Source organism: Lucilia cuprina, chromosome 3 (assembly GCF_022045245.1).
Source record: "Lucilia cuprina isolate Lc7/37 chromosome 3, ASM2204524v1, whole genome shotgun sequence".
Taxonomy (NCBI): domain Eukaryota; kingdom Metazoa; phylum Arthropoda; class Insecta; order Diptera; family Calliphoridae; genus Lucilia; species Lucilia cuprina.
Genome location: NC_060951.1, coordinates 58126722 through 58143357, shown reverse-complemented (window position 1 = coordinate 58143357; position 16636 = coordinate 58126722). Strand labels below are relative to the sequence as shown.

Here is a 16636-nt window from a genome sequence, read left to right as displayed (position 1 = left end):
AAAGAGAAAAAACAAATCAAATGGTTTATTTATTTAAATAATTCACATTTTTAAGATACTGACTAATGAAGGGTATCATATAGACGGCTATGCCCTACTATACATACGTGATATTATTTGTATTTTTTTGGGTAGCGAAGAAGCACCCAGGGTTGTTCTAGTACTCTATGTACATAGATAGTATTTTGTTTAATCGTTTTTATAAAAATTTAAATTTCTTTTTAGTTTGTTTATAATCTTGCATGAAATTTGTTGAAATGAAGATAATACCGATGATGATGATAGCAAAATGTCAATTCATTCCAATTTTCTTTTTCTCACATTTTATCATTTAATAAAATTGTGTGTTGTATGTGTGTGACATACTATTACAACACCTGTTACAAGAAATTGTAAAGTTAGACAAAAAAAAAAAAAAAAACGAGAATGAGATGAAACTCTTAAAGTTGGTAAGTAATCTTGTAAAAGTTAAATATAATTTTATGTGTTGTATCATGCATAAAAATAATTTTCGTAACATTTTATCTTGGGGGAATTTGGTTTTTCTTCTAGAACAGTTTTTCTCATTGCATTCTTGATTCTGTAGTTTTGATCTTTTTTTATTATTACATACTTTGCAAAAACTGTATTCCAAGCGAGTGTGTGGGTGAGTATTTTTTTTTTTTTGAATATAACTTTATAAACGGATTTGCGTATTAAATTTCTTAAATAAAATTACCAATACATAAATATACATATTTTACATTAAGTAGAAAAAGAGAGAAGTAAACAGTGTAAATATGTATATAAATAATATATGGACACCTAAACAAAGTTAGACACTGCTGTAAGTACTAAATGTTTTGTAATCTAAGAACGTTTATTGAAAAGGCCTGACAATTTTTTTTAAATAAAATCTAATTTTTATGATGTTTTGCCTTTTAAAGTATACCCTACACCCTATATAGTGGGAAGGGTATTATGCTCTTGTGCTGATGTTTGTAACACACAAACGGCTTAGAAGTTTCAAGATAATTCTAAGCCGTTGTTATGAAACTTCTAAGCCTTTTGTTCTAAGCCCTCTTGTTATAAAACGTTTGTTCGAAGGACCAAAAATGGTTGAAATCCGTTCATTATTTTGCTTTGCCGGCAAAGCTTAGTTTTAAAAAACTTTAAACGAAAATTAGAACTGTAGCGTGCTCACATATAGGCGGACGGACAAACATAGCTTAATCGACTTAGAAAGTGTTTTTGAACCGATTGGTATACTTTAGGCTGACACATCAATGTAACCGTATAACACCATACCGACTATAGCGGTGTAGGTGTCACCAAAATCTGTTTTGTGAAAATGAGAGATGTCGGCTATTGAATGTTTTCTGAGTTGGCCTGATTACTGGTGATATTTGTATGAAGGCTAAAGGAGGACGTGAATCAATATTGCGCTCACTAAAGTAGAGTAGGGTATAATTAATTTATTAAGGCTGAAGCTGTTTTCTGAGATGACCTGATTCGTGGTGATGTTTATATGGTGGCTAAAGGAAGTCGTTAATCAATATTTGCATTTTCAATTCGAAAAAACTAATATTACTGGAAAATTTTAGCCTTTTAGCTGCTTTTGTCTAGTCCCATCGTAAATTTATGATACAGACAGACACACGGATATTGTAAAAACGTGGAAGATGCTTGAAGTTTGATTTTACAGATCTTGCAACAAAAATAAAAATAAGATTATAAATTTAACAATTATTGCTAAAGAACTTGAATTTAAGTATATTTTAAATCTTTTAACAATTTTTTTCTACCAAGTAGAGAGTTTAATCAATTCGTTTACTACTTACGCATATGTAAATAAATGATATTTCCATAAAATATAAAAAAATATTAAGAACAGAATAGAAAGAAAATTTAAAATCTACACTTACCTTATTTTACTGGCTCTTGTGTCTATTATTATAAAATTTTCTTTGTTATTGCTGCTGCTGCTGTTGACAATGTTTTCGGGGTTGTTGTAGTAAAATCAGCATAATGTTGAATATTTTATGACAATATTTTCAAATATCCTCTATAAAAATATATGTAAGTATGTCAAATGTTCTATGTATATGTATATCCACAATATACTTACACATAGACCAAAACTATTTTTTATCTTTAAAAAATTTCCTTTATAGTTGCCAAATTAAATACTGATGATGGCATTATTCAATTATTAAACTTTAATAAAAGATTTTGCATTTTGGATTTTCTTAAAAGCTGTTTAAAAGATAAAAAATTAAAATTTAAATATGTATGTATAATAATATACCTTAAATACTTCTCCTCAAATTGTATTTAAACTTCTATAAAATATAAAGAATTTTAAATTTTAAAACAAAAATTACATACTTTTACTTCTAACATTACAACTGTCACAATAAACATTCTATAAAAATTTTATTTTTTTTTTGCCTTAAGCTAAAATTCATGACAATGCCACATATATTTTCATATACGCCTACCATTTATACTTATGTTTAGTAGATGTAATAAAAGATACTTTATCTTTAAGATATAAGATAGTATTAAAATACTTAAGATGTCAATTTCAGTTATTTTTTCCATTTTTTTCTACTTTTATCTTTGTTTTCGCTTTTTTGTCATGTTTTTGTTATTGTATGATATTGTTGTTATTTACAAGGATTAGAGTAATCTGTATCCTCTTTAAAGTGTTTTTAGTATTATTTGTATACATTTTTTTCAGTAATATAATAAACATATATTTGTCATAGAATTTACGAAAAACTTAAATTTATGTTGCTATAAATTTGAAGTACAGTGGGTGTTAAAAGTGAAGAAATCTTGTTTTTTTATTAACTTTGGATAAGAAAAGGCGGAACCTAAGTTAATCAGTCGAGGTATGGAAAACTGAGTAGTATTGTACTTTTTGACATCGTAAAATACAGATTAGTCCAAAAAAAATGTTTAATTACACCAATTAATAGCCTAATCTAGACTAGCCCATAGCATAGACTATAGACTAGCCCACAGAATAGGCTATAGACTAGCCTATAGAATAGGCTATAGACTAGCCTATAGAATAGACTACAGACTAGCCCATAGAATAGGCTATAGACTAGCCCATAGAATAGACTATAAACTACACTATAGACTATGCTATATACTAGACTAAAGATCAAACTATAGACTAGACTATAGACTAGACTATACACTAGACTATAGACTAGACTATACACTAGACTATAGACTAGACTATAGACTAGACTGTAGACTAGACTATAGACTAGACAATAGACTAGACTATAAACTAGACTATAGACAGACTACACACTAGACTATAGACTAGACTATAGACTATACTATAGACTAGACTATACACTAGACTATAGACTAGACTAGACAATAGACTAGACTATAGACTAGCCTATAGACTAGACTATGGACTAGACTATAGACTAGACTATAGACTAGACTATAGACTAGACTATAGACTAGACTATAGACTAGACTATAGACTAGACTATAGACTAGACTATAGACTAGACTATAGACTAGACTATAGACTAGACTATAGACTAGACTATAGACTAGACTATAGACTAGACTATAGACTAGACTAGACTATAGACTAGACTAGACTATAGACTAGACTATAGACTAGACTATAGACTAGACTAGACTAGACTATAGACTAGACTAGACTATAGACTAGACTAGACTATAGACTAGACTAGACTAGACTATAGACTAGACTATAGACTAGACTATAGACTAGACTATAGACTAGACTATAGACTAGACTATAGACTAGACTATAGACTAGACTATAGACTAGACTAGACTATAGACTAGACTAGACTATAGACTAGACTATAGACTAGACTATAGACTAGACTATAGACTAGACTATAGACTAGACTATAGACTAGACTATAGACTAGACTATAGACTAGACTATAGACTAGACTATAGACTAGACTATAGACTAGACTATAGACTAGACTATAGACTAGACTATAGACTAGACTATAGACTAAACTATATACTAGACTATAGACTAGACTATAGACTAGACTATAGACTAGACTATAGACTAGACTATAGACTAGACTATAGACTAGACTATAGACTAGACTATAAACTAGACTATAGACTAGACTATAGACTAGACTATAGACTAGACTATAGACTATAGACTAGACTATAGACTAGACTATAGACTAGACTATAGACTAGACTATAGACTAGACTATAGACTAGACTATAGACTAGACTATAGACTAGACTATAGACTAGACTATAGACTAGACTATAGACTAGACTATAGACTAGACTATAGACTAGAATATAGACTAGACTAGACTATAGACTAGACTATAGACTAGACTATAGACTAGACTATAGACTAGACTATAGACTAGACTATAGACTAGACTATAGACTAGACTATAGACTAGACTATAGACTAGACTATAGACTAGACTATAGACTAGACTATAGACTAGACTATAGACTAGACTATAGACTAGACTATAGACTAGACTATAGACTAGACTATATAGACTAGACTATAGACTAGACTATAGACTAGACTATAGACTAGACTATAGACTAGACTATAGACTAGACTATAGACTAGACTATAGACTAGACTATAGACTAGACTATAGACTAGACTATAGACTAGACTATAGACTAGACTATAGACTAGACTATAGACTAGACTATAGACTAGACTATAGACTAGACTATAGACTAGACTATAGACTAGACTATAGACTAGACTATAGACTAGACTATAGACTAGACTATAGACTAGACTATAGACTAGACTATAGACTAGACTATAGACTAGACTATAGACTAGACTATAGACTAGACTATAGACTAGACTATGGACTAGACTATAGACTAGACTATAGACTAGACTATAGACTAGACTATAGACTAGACTATAAACTAGACTATAGACTAGACTATAGACTAGACTATAGACTAGACTATAGACTAGACTATAGACTAGACTATAGACTAGACTATAGACTAGACTATAGACTAGACTATAGACTAGACTATAGACTAGACTATAGACTAGACTATAGACTAGACTATAGACTAGACTATAGACTAGACTATAGACTAGACTATAGACTAGACTATAGACTAGACTATAGACTAGATACACGACTATAGACTAGACTATAGACTAGACTATAGACTAGACTATAGACTAGACTATAGACTAGACTATAGACTAGACTATAGACTAGACTATAGACTAGACTATAGACTAGACTATAGACTAGACTATAGACTAGACTATAGACTAGACTATAGACTAGACTATAGACTAGACTATAGACTAGACTATAGACTAGACTATAGACTAGACTATAGACTAGACTATAGACTAGACTATAGACTAGACTATAGACTAGACTATAGATTAGACTATAGACTAGACTATAGACTAGACTATAGACTAGACTATAGACTAGACTATAGACTAGACTATAGACTAGACTATAGACTAGACTATAGACTAGACTATAGACTAGACTATAGACTAGACTATAGACTAGACTATAGACTAGACTATAGACTAGAGTATAGACTAGACTATAGACTAGACTATAGACTAGACTATAGACTAGACTATAGACTAGACTATAGACTAGACTATAGACTAGACTATAGACTAGACTATAGACTAGACTATAGACTAGACTATAGACTAGACTATAGACTAGACTATAGACTAGACTATAGACTAGACTATAGACTAGACTATAGACTAGACTATAGACTAGACTATAGACTAGACTATAGACTAGACTATAGACTAGACTATAGACTAGACTATAGACTAGACTATAGACTAGACTATGGACTAGACTATAGACTAGACTATAGACTAGACTATAGACTAGGCTATAGACTAGACTATAGACTAGACTATAGACTAGACTATAGACTAGACTATAGACTAGACTATAGACTAGACTATAGACTAGACTATAGACTAGACTATAGACTAGACTATAGACTAGACTATAGACTAGACTATAGACTAGACTATAGACTAGAATATAGACTAGACAGTTAACTAATTTATAATGTAGTGTAGTTCCTTGGCAGATTTTTAGACTAATTAACAGATAAGTCAGTAAGCTTGTGAGTTTGTCATAGAAGAATAAAGTATCTAGTCCATAGACTAGTCAATAGTTTAGGTAGAAGTTAAAGGACTAGGCCAGAACGTAATTAGTAGACTAGCCCATAGAGTTATGTACGGACTAGACAATAGATTAGTCAATACCATATAAACCATAGTCTAAGCCGTTGGCTAGACCATTTAGTATCCTAATCACTTTTCCCATTACTTCTGATATCTACTGTAAATAACATCTTCTATCTTCTTACAAACAAACTGCAAACAACTAAGAACCATTTCATTTAAACTTTTATTTTCACTTGTAACAACAATTAATTTTCCACAATTTTTTGGGTTATACTTAAAAAACTTTTTTCAACCAAAGTTCTTACATTTAATAAGGGCAAACATAATTTATGAGCTTCATTAGAAATAATTTCAAGCCAAACCAGTAAAAGGATCATGTTGAAGAAAATTCATAATTATAGAAATAATTTGTGGCGATTAAAATGATAAATTGTGGTAAAAAGTGTTTTAATAAATTATACCATCAATATCTAATGAAAAATTAAGTTTTTAATTGAATTGGAATAATAAATTGAAATCGTTTTTTTTTGTTAAAAAATCTTTTATTTATTAAGGTTTTTCTTTGTATTGTTTTTGTTTTTTGTTTAGTTAGCAATTTACACAAATATTTAGCGTATTTTAATATACATGTATTTTTGTTTTATTTTATTTCATTATTTATATATGTAAATATGTATTTATTTAATAGTAGTTAAAATTAGTTGTAGTTAATTTAAGTGATTTTGAATTTTTACTTAAATTAATTTTTTTTTTGTTTTTTTTTATGTTGTTTAGTTTATCATTTTTTGTTGTTTTTTAATGTTTGTTAATTATTTATTAAACAGATTTATGCATATTAAATACATTTAGTTAGTTTGTTTTTTCTGCTGTAGTTTCTTTTTTTTACAAAAAAATAGCTGCCAAACGTTTTATGTTTTTCAGATCAAACTTAAACATTTTTTTTATTTTGTTTCTTTAAAAGATTTAATTAATTAATTGTATTTTTTCATCTAATATATGCCAAGTTACACTGTTGCTACAATTCCCGATAATTTTACATGAATTTCTCTCTAATCGGTTGTATGATAAAAAAAAAATAATTTCATAATCAATATAGCAAGTCCTTGTTATTATGAAGAATTTTCTTTACAATCCGGCTAAATATTTGGCATCAGCACAGTGATATAGATATAAAAAAGAGCGAGAAATAATATTGTAACTTTAAAACGGTTTGTGAGATGCTTACTTTCACATGTGTAAAGAGGATATGCCACGGAGTGTAGGTCCACCTGGGGCGTACGTAAAGATACGCAAAGTCGGACAGCTCGGAAATGTATTTTTTTCAACGATATTTTCACTTGTGTTTAAATTAAAGAAAACCTCGTCGTAGCTATCAATCTTCATCATTATTACCTATACTTCTTCATTCTTTCATAACGGCGGCTCCAAATATTCCCTTGTTTTATAATAAATCAAAATAACATGCCCTGGTTATTAGAAAGAAATTTATTTGCAATCCGACCGAATATCAACATCTATAATTCTATAACTTTTAAACGGTTTGTCAGATTCTTACTTCCTTTTCATTTGAATATGAACCAGATGGGGTAGTTAGGGGTACGAAAAGTCTGGTAAGTTTCATTTTTTAAAACGATTCTAGTTCTTTATTTTTGTTCGGATTTAAGAAAACCTCATCGTATGTAATAATTCTCAACATTTTTAATGATCTGTTTTTCATAACAGAGACTAAAAATATTTATTGACTAAGGGACCAAGACTACGATCCAAGTAAAGATCTTTTGTTCAGCCCTTTTGGTTTACCATTGTAGACTTATTTCACGTAATAATCTTAATGTTCTAGACGGTAAGAGATATTTCATTAAGCGAAAGAAAAGCGTCTCCTAAAATAGTCAGTCTAAAAGGCAATAATGGCTGACTGCCGCAAAGTTTATGTTCTGAGGTTTCATCATGCTTTTCGCAGATTCTGCGTAGTTTCGTCACATTGCTGGTGGTTTCTAAGTCAACTCTTATTGATTAACAGTAACTTTTGGAATTTACTTTTCATTAGCTTTATGAAGCTTTTTGCCTGTCTGAGTCCTGATATTGATTTCCAGTGACGGAGAAATTCAGATTCAACATAAAAATCGCATTTTGCCCTAATGTATCATTTGGGGATATAAAAGAAAGGTTCTGGTCCAATAAATGGTCGCCGTGCGCCCCTATTTGCCAGGTCACCCTGCTCTCATTGCCAGAATGTCTTTCATGATCAGGAGACCTTGGGTTCTAGTGTCAAATTATATACGATCATTACAAAATTCAGTGGTATATATACAGAAAGACGGAGAGTGATTCTTTAAGATGAATGTAGGAACAATATTTTTGAAAATTACAAACATTAGCACAAACGCATAATGTCGTCCCCACTATTATAGTGTAGGGTATAACATTGTCTTTTTTGTGAAAAAATTTATATTTTTTTAAAAAAATTTTAAAAATATTTATAAAAATATGTATATATTATTTCCAAGGTAACATTACCCAAAATATGATGTCCTATAATTACCAAAAATCAACAGTTTTGTATAGACTTACATATATGTCAAATATCATTAAATTATCTTGAAAATTGCGACCTGTAGCGTACCCACAAAGTTGACATGGACAATCGGCTCAGAAAGTGATTCTCTAAAGTTGCTGTAGGACCAATTATCTGTAAAAGGTTCTGATAACCTGAATACATATAGCTCCTGGTGTGGATATTATGGTAGAAAAACTAAAAAAATTTTTTATCGGATTTTCAAAACATTTAGCTTGTAACGTTGATAATGCAGTTTCTCGGTAATGCAGTTGAAAATAATATTACAAATATTTATTCCAAGGAGATTTCTAAATTCTATTTGTTTTAATAAAAAACCATAAAATACTTTAACACAAGTTTATCAAAGGGTCACACTAAAACAGACATTTATTTATAACGAATTTCTGTTAAAGTTAGATTTGTGGTAAAATTTTCGACATGTACTTAAAAAAAATAATTAATTGCTAAATTTTTTTTGCCCTTAAAAATTTACTCAAAAAATGCTAAAAAAAATAATAATTTATAAAAATGTTCTTTAAATATATTTTTGTAAAAAATGCAAATTATCATCAAATAAAATTTATACTTCTTCTTTTACCATAATTTACATTAAATTTAAAATATTGTATGTTAATGTTGTTGTGTTGTTACTCTGATCATATATATTCTTATTGTCAGCGGTTTTAGTTTTATACAATTACATTTTATTTTTTATTTTTGTATTTCTTATTTTGATTTATGTTATTTTATCTAAGATTTAAATATTGTATTTAGTTTTCTTTTCTTCGTTTTTTTTTTCATTGTTAGCAAAATAAATATAAAGTTTGTTTAGATGGAAAAAGTAGAAAAAGAATTTGTTACGTATTTGTAATACCAAATTCAAATGTTTAAGAAAATCAAGTAAAATATTGTTACAAAGAAATAAATTTTCAAAAATTTATGCGCTCAGACACATTACACTAAAGAAAGAAAGAATATTTTGTTGTTAATATTGTACGTTTTTTTCTTTAGTATAAGTATTTGCTTTAAAACTGTGTTGATTGCAAGGATTTCTTTTCTTTTATGGGACACATTTTAGTTAGTTTGTTTTAGAAATATTTATTTATTTTTTATTTTTATTTGTTTATTTTCTTTTGCTAATATTTATACATAGAAATATATTTATGTTTTTATTAGATATAATATATATATAAGTAGTAATTTTATTTAGATTTTATTTAATAGTTTTATTTTCTTGTTTATACACAATCGGTCACATAAGTTGATTTTTATTTGAAATTATTTTAAATAAACATAAAAATTTATGCATATTGTTTAGTAATTATATTTATTTATTTAAATCCTAACTAATTTTATAATATACAACACATTTACTTAAATTACTTTTAAGTTTTTTATTTTATTTTTTTATTTGATTTTTTTCATAATTTTTTTATTATTTTTTTAATAAATTGTATACACTTATAGTTGTTTTATTTTCTTAAATTTTATTTTATATTAAAATTTTTTTAAAAGCTCTTTTATTTAATTTGTTTTAAATTTATATTTTTTTATAAAAAGCTTTTTGTTTAAATTTTTGCTTTGCAAAATATTTACTAAATTATACATTTTGAGCTTAATTAAATTATATAAACTAAAACACATTTTTTTAATTTATTTTATATACAATTAAGTAAATTTGTTAACTATACAGCGAGATAATGGATCTGTTTTTTTATATATAAATTATAAAGCTTAAAAAACTGACCATTAGACAAAAAATTAATGGATTTTAAATTGTAATGAAATATTTATATGAAAACCTTGATACTATACACAAGATCAATGGCGAAAAAAGTTTTTGATCAATTTTCTTTAATTATTATATTATTTGGTGTGTTGATTCAGAATATGTCCATAAAAAAGTGGTATCACCTATCACTTTGCCACATTTGAATACTTTAGTCCCTGTGACTTTATACAGAATATAGACCGTCCCTGGTCTTAAACTTTAAGTTGTAAAAAGTGCTTTCGTTTGGGACGATCGTTTGTCGCTCTACACAGAATGAAAAAGAAATATACACGCCTGGTACCAAATTGACACCAATCTGTTTAGAATGTTTCAACAACATCAGTTGTCAAAGTATAACGTACAACAATCCGTTGCCAATAGAGAGCTTACAACGTTTGTTAACATTTAGACAACAGATGTGTATACAATTTAGATTTCGACAACGAATTGTTGCTATGTTGGAAACGTTGAGTTGCCAACATTGTATTTACTTTGACTTTGGATGCTCTTTTATTATGTAAAAATTTCGGACGATGGAACTGCATTAAATGGTAGCGCCATGGATCTGAAGTGGAAAATAGTTTTTTTTTCGCAATTTTATCAAATATTATTTGTACTTTAAGTGCAAATAATTGGAATATATATTCTATTATCATTCCAATATGATATAAAACATAACAATCGTACAAAGTTTGTAAAAGTTATTACAAATTCCTTCGGTCATTTAGTGTCAAGAAAATCTTACATTGAAAAGTAAGGAGTAAAAATCTATTCAAACCTCTTACGCATCTTCTCCATTAACATTTAAAATCATTATTTTAACAAGGTGATGACATTGCTGCCAAATAGGTAGTTAAATAAGTACTTGCAATTTTGCTTGCAGATAAGTTGTTGAGTAAGTTTGTGTTTACAACCTAAACCACTATATTGGGGAGGGTATTATACGTTTGTTTTAATGTTTGTAAAACACAAAAATATTAGTCCTACAACGACCTCAAAGTATACTGATCGACTCAGAATAACCTTTTTAGTTGATTAAGTCATGTCCGTCCGTCCGTCTTTCGGATGACTGGCTGGACCAAACGTGTGTTTTGGCACAGAGACGAAGCATTTTTAAAAAGTAATACAACAGCACCTTCGATTTTTTATACCGTAATTACAAAAAAAATTTAAGAATTTTAGATAAAATCATTATAAATCCACAAACTTGGAAGGTCTATCTATAGCTATGATATAGCATATTAAGATATTTCATGTTTTTTAAAAAAATCAATCATTTTTAATTCATTAATGATGGAAATATTGGTTCATTTAAATAAACCCAAAAACTTACATTGAAAAGAGGTTAAAAGGCCAAAATTAACTACATTTTAAATCATTTATGACCTTAAAGGAGACAACTTAACACGCTCACTTACAAGTGTCAGTGGAAAGTAAGGTAAGCATTTACAAGTAAGGTGTTAAATAAGTAGTTTTGTGTTTGAGAAAAAAAGTCGTTTCTGCTTTAAAATTGGACCAAATTTAAATTTTACTCTTTCTTCTATAAATTTAATAAACCCAACAATTTTCAAAGTTAATATATAATATTGCAAAATTTTCTATTACAAAGATTACATCTACCAACAACATCAAAAAATTATAATTACAACACATCACCACAGTCACGTAACATTTACATGGGAAAATTCAATTTTGCTCAACAAACAATAGAGACAAAGAGGAAAAAAGTACGCTTCCATTTTAATGATACATTTCATGACAATTAAATGTCAAAAAAGTGACATGACAAAAATAAAATTTATAAAAATTTTCTGCTATTAGCTAAATTTTGGCTTGTAACTAGTATATAAAAGATAAATAACAATAATAATCCATGATTAATGTCAAATGTAACTGATCCTTGAACAAGGATGAAAAGTTAGAAATAAACTAAACATATTTGTAATGAAAATTTTAGGTATTTTAATTAACACACACAAATTTTACGACACCGCTAAAGTTATAACTGGAACAAATTTTAAAAGTCTATCTACAGTTTTAGAACTATTTTTAATAATAAAAACAAGTAAGGACATTAACGACCATGTTTACCCTACATCAGTGATTATGCTAAAAAATGAGATTATTTATTATTATCTTAATTTAAAAATCTTTAAAAATTTGTTGACAGAGTTTTACTAAAAGGTGGGTTATATGGGAGCTTTTTTTACATCCAAATTAAAGTTAATAATGCAAAATTTCATCGTGACATTAGCTTTAATAAAATTTCTAAGCATTTGTGTATTCGGAAGTTATGGTTGTATGATTGCTAGGGTCTATTTTGACCATTTCCAAGAGGTTTCCATCTTTCTTTGGGAAAAAGAAGAGCATGAGCAGAATTCCATAAAATTATCTTGAAAATTGCAACCTGTAGCATGCTTGTGTGCAGACACACAGACGGACGGACAGACAAAGCTAAATCGACTCAGAAAGTCATTATGAGCCGAATGGCATACTTTAAGGTGGACAAAGGACCAATGTTTTTGGATGTTACAAACATCAGCAGCAACGCATAATGCTCTCCCCACTAAAATGTTTATTTTTTTAGTTTTGGTTTTAGTTTAATTTTGCATTATCGATTTGTTTATACAAGAGAGAAAGAGATGATGTTGCAACAATTTTAGTTACTCAAACACATACACTTACATTCTCCCACAATGACAAAGTTTTTTATTGTGAATTTAAAACACGGGGAATATGCAAAATTTACAATAAAAAAGAATGTCATTGAATGGTATAGATAGATATAGCATTTATTCTTGTACAGTATGCAGTTATGTTTGTTTTATTTGATTGTTCAGTTTTTTTTTTTCTTTTTTTGCATATTTCAATGCCTCATAGCCTGACTGACACTCACATACATGCACATAGTAGAACATCCGTTTCCACATTGCACTTCCGGCGTCATATTACTTAGCTTTGTTACATAAAAGCTTCAACAATTTTTATATGTATTGTAACAAAAGAATGAATTTATTTTTCATGTTTGTTGTAACAAAAAAAAAAAAAAAAAAAACGAATAGAAAACCTATAAAATGAAATAGTTGCAACAATATTCATTTATGCATGAACATATATGTAAGTATACTGACGATGATGTCATTGTAGTTTGAATCTATTTGTATGTCTTTTTGTTCTCACATATCCTGTTCAATGAAAATGGAAATATTTGAGGTTTGTTGTGACTTTTGTAATGGTACGGCGTAAAAGTAAGGAAAACTTTTCTATATTAGAAATTAATTAAAATATTTAGGAGATTTGACATTGGTTATGATAAGTGTAGTATTGATGTTTGACACTGTTTAAATTTTTTAAGATTTTTTCGTTAAGAATCTTTTTAAGAAAAGCAAAATTCTAAAAAAAATATATATTTGAAAAGGGGTTTTGTAGGCAGCCATTTTTCCACAATAACTTCTTTTCTTTTTTGGACAATTTTTACAACTTCGCGAGAAATCTCATATGGGCTATTCTGGATCTTTATAGATAGCGGAGACATTGAAGATATTTACGTCTGCCTTTCCGTCTGTTTAAGTCAATTTTCTGACGATCTCAGATATTGTTGCGATCGAAAAGTTTAGAGAAGTTTCTTATTAAAAATTAGCAAAAATCCGAGACATTCCTTGAAAATTTCGTAAAAAAATGATTTTTTTGCGTTTTATTTTAAAACCTTTACTGTTGTACCTTCTCAACAATCAGTTTCTTTAAACCAAAACTTAAAAAAAATTAATAAATTTAAATAAAATTGTAAAACTAATTTTAACATAAATTTACTGAAAATTTTTTAAAAGTAAAATTAATTTTTATTTAAAAAAAACTTAATTAAATTTTATACAAAAATAAAAAATAATAATATAAAAACCTGTACAATTGAGCGGCCATTAATGTTTTGTATAAAGTGGTGTGGGAAAAGGTTTCCCTAGCCCAAGGATACATTTCCAACTACCTCATTAACGAAATTAGTATCATTCATTAAATTGTTGTTTAAGCTATTTCATTATAAAATGCAGTTGTAGTAGTAGTAGTAGTAGGAGGCCTAAGAAATTCTTAATATTTAAAGTTGTTATTATATACTTTCTTTTAAGGATTGTGTATTTAATTGTCTTATTGTTATTATATCCTTTGGTTTTCTATAAACATTTTCATCTGTAAAATGTTGGCGTTGTTGATGTTGCTGCTGCTGTTGTTGCAACATATTGATATCGTTAATATCTTCATACTGCATATTATTTTGATCCATTTCTTCGTGCAATTGTTGCTGCTGTTGTTGTAGATGTTGTTGCATTATAGCGTCCGCATTATTATTATTAACAGGATGGTGGAATTGATTGTTATCGTTGTTGTCGTTATTATTATGATTGTTATTATTGTTGTTGTTATTATTATTACTGTTGATATTTGTATTTCCTGGAGCAAATGTTTCATTGATGTTATTATCATCGTCTTCATCTGTATTGGAATTTTTAAGTTGTTGTGGTGACATTTTCAACACTTCTTTCGCTTTATTTTCCCATAATCTTCGATTGGCTCTTAGCTGTTTGAAATCAACCATGAATGAATGAATGAATTCACACAAAAGTAGAAAAAAAATTGTATATAAAATATGTAAGAAGAATATATATTGATTTTTTCATAATTTTCACCATAATGACTTTTGGATTTTAATGCATGCACATTAAGCGCATAAATATTATAAAAAAATAAATATTTAAAAAATGAAAGAACATTAAAAATTACTTAAATCTCCATATGAATATGTACTTATTAGAAGGCACCCGTTTGTTGTGAGTTAAAAACTGTTTTTTAAATTTGGTAATTTTTTTACTTTAAATGTTTTGAAACTAACTTCCGAGTAATGTTAATGTTTAATATGCAGAAAACTATCTATCTATCTATCTATCTATCTATCTATCTATCTATCTATCTATCTATCTATCTATCTATCTATCTATCTATCTATCTATCTATCTATCTATCTATCTATCTATCTATCTATCTATCTATCTATCTATCTATCTATCTATCTATCTATCTATCTATCTATCTATCTATCTATCTATCTATCTATCTATCTATCTATCTATCTATCTATTGCCCGCTTTCTTCCCGAGTTAGCACAAGGTGTATTTAAGAAGCATTTAGATTCATATTATTAGTAAATATATGATTAATAAATTCATCAGAACTTGTATTATGAGTTGACATGATATTTTGGGTCTCCTGTGCAGTCACTGGTATTAAAAATATAATAAACTTGTTATTTAATCCCACAAAACTGTAGCCATCCTAATACATATGCTAGAGAAATATAAAATAGTGATAAAATGAAATCGTTTGTGCATTATGCCAAAAAACGTGCAAGAGAATAAATGAATGATGAAAAATATTTGCAAGCAAAAAGATATGAAAAAAATTCTCAAGCAAATGAAATGAAAATAAATATTAAAAAATATACATACATTAAAAAAACTTAAATATTACAAATAATATAAAAAATATATATAAAAAAATCAAAAGGTGTGCAGCTTAAACATTTTAAAAGAATATTAAAAAAAATAAATACCCTCTGTCTGTTTTATTATTTTGTTAATATGTATGTTGGTAAAGTAATAACAAATAATGATTTTTCACATCCTTTTTACACGTACTTTAGTGTTGATGTATTATGTGTTTTATAAAGATTTTTCTTTATTTACAACACTTATATGATTTCTGTTAACAAATAAACATGTTTTAAAAGGAAACGGAAATACAGTTTGTATAAATGTTTGTATGACTTTTAAAGCATGTATATGTTGGTGTTTTTGAAAATGACAAACCATTTGAAATTTGAAAACACTAAGCAACAATTGAAAAAAGTCATAGGATTTTTTTTTCTTAAAATTAAAGAAATAGAACTGGAGAATTGAATATAAAGTTTAAAGTTTTTATAACAAACAGATATGAAAATTTTTAAAAAATATTTAAAACTAAGATCTAACAGTTGTTTTTAACAACATGTAATGAATTTTGAAATTTAGAATTATTAAATGTGTAAGCATTTTATTCAAGTGAT

At 27.8% G+C, this 16636-nt stretch overlaps 1 protein-coding gene across 2 annotated transcripts in view; it reads right to left on the bottom strand.

Annotated features, from left to right (window-relative positions):
* Positions 1-1912: 1912 nt before the first annotated feature.
* Positions 1913-16636, bottom strand: part of LOC111678110 (protein-tyrosine sulfotransferase) — a 66709-nt gene continuing 51985 nt past the window's right edge. The window contains exons 7-8 of one of the 2 annotated variants that reach the window (XR_002762580.2): positions 2108-2235; positions 1913-2044 (exon numbers count right to left, since the gene is read on the bottom strand). Coding sequence is in view for 1 of the 2 variants with exons in the window: in XM_023439365.2 (XP_023295133.2) it covers positions 14648-15115 (468 nt within the window). In the remaining variant the exon portion in view is untranslated. Of the gene's footprint in view, positions 2045-2107; positions 2236-13577; positions 15116-16636 lie in introns of those variants that run through there. The other variant, XM_023439365.2, reaches the window with a different exon arrangement.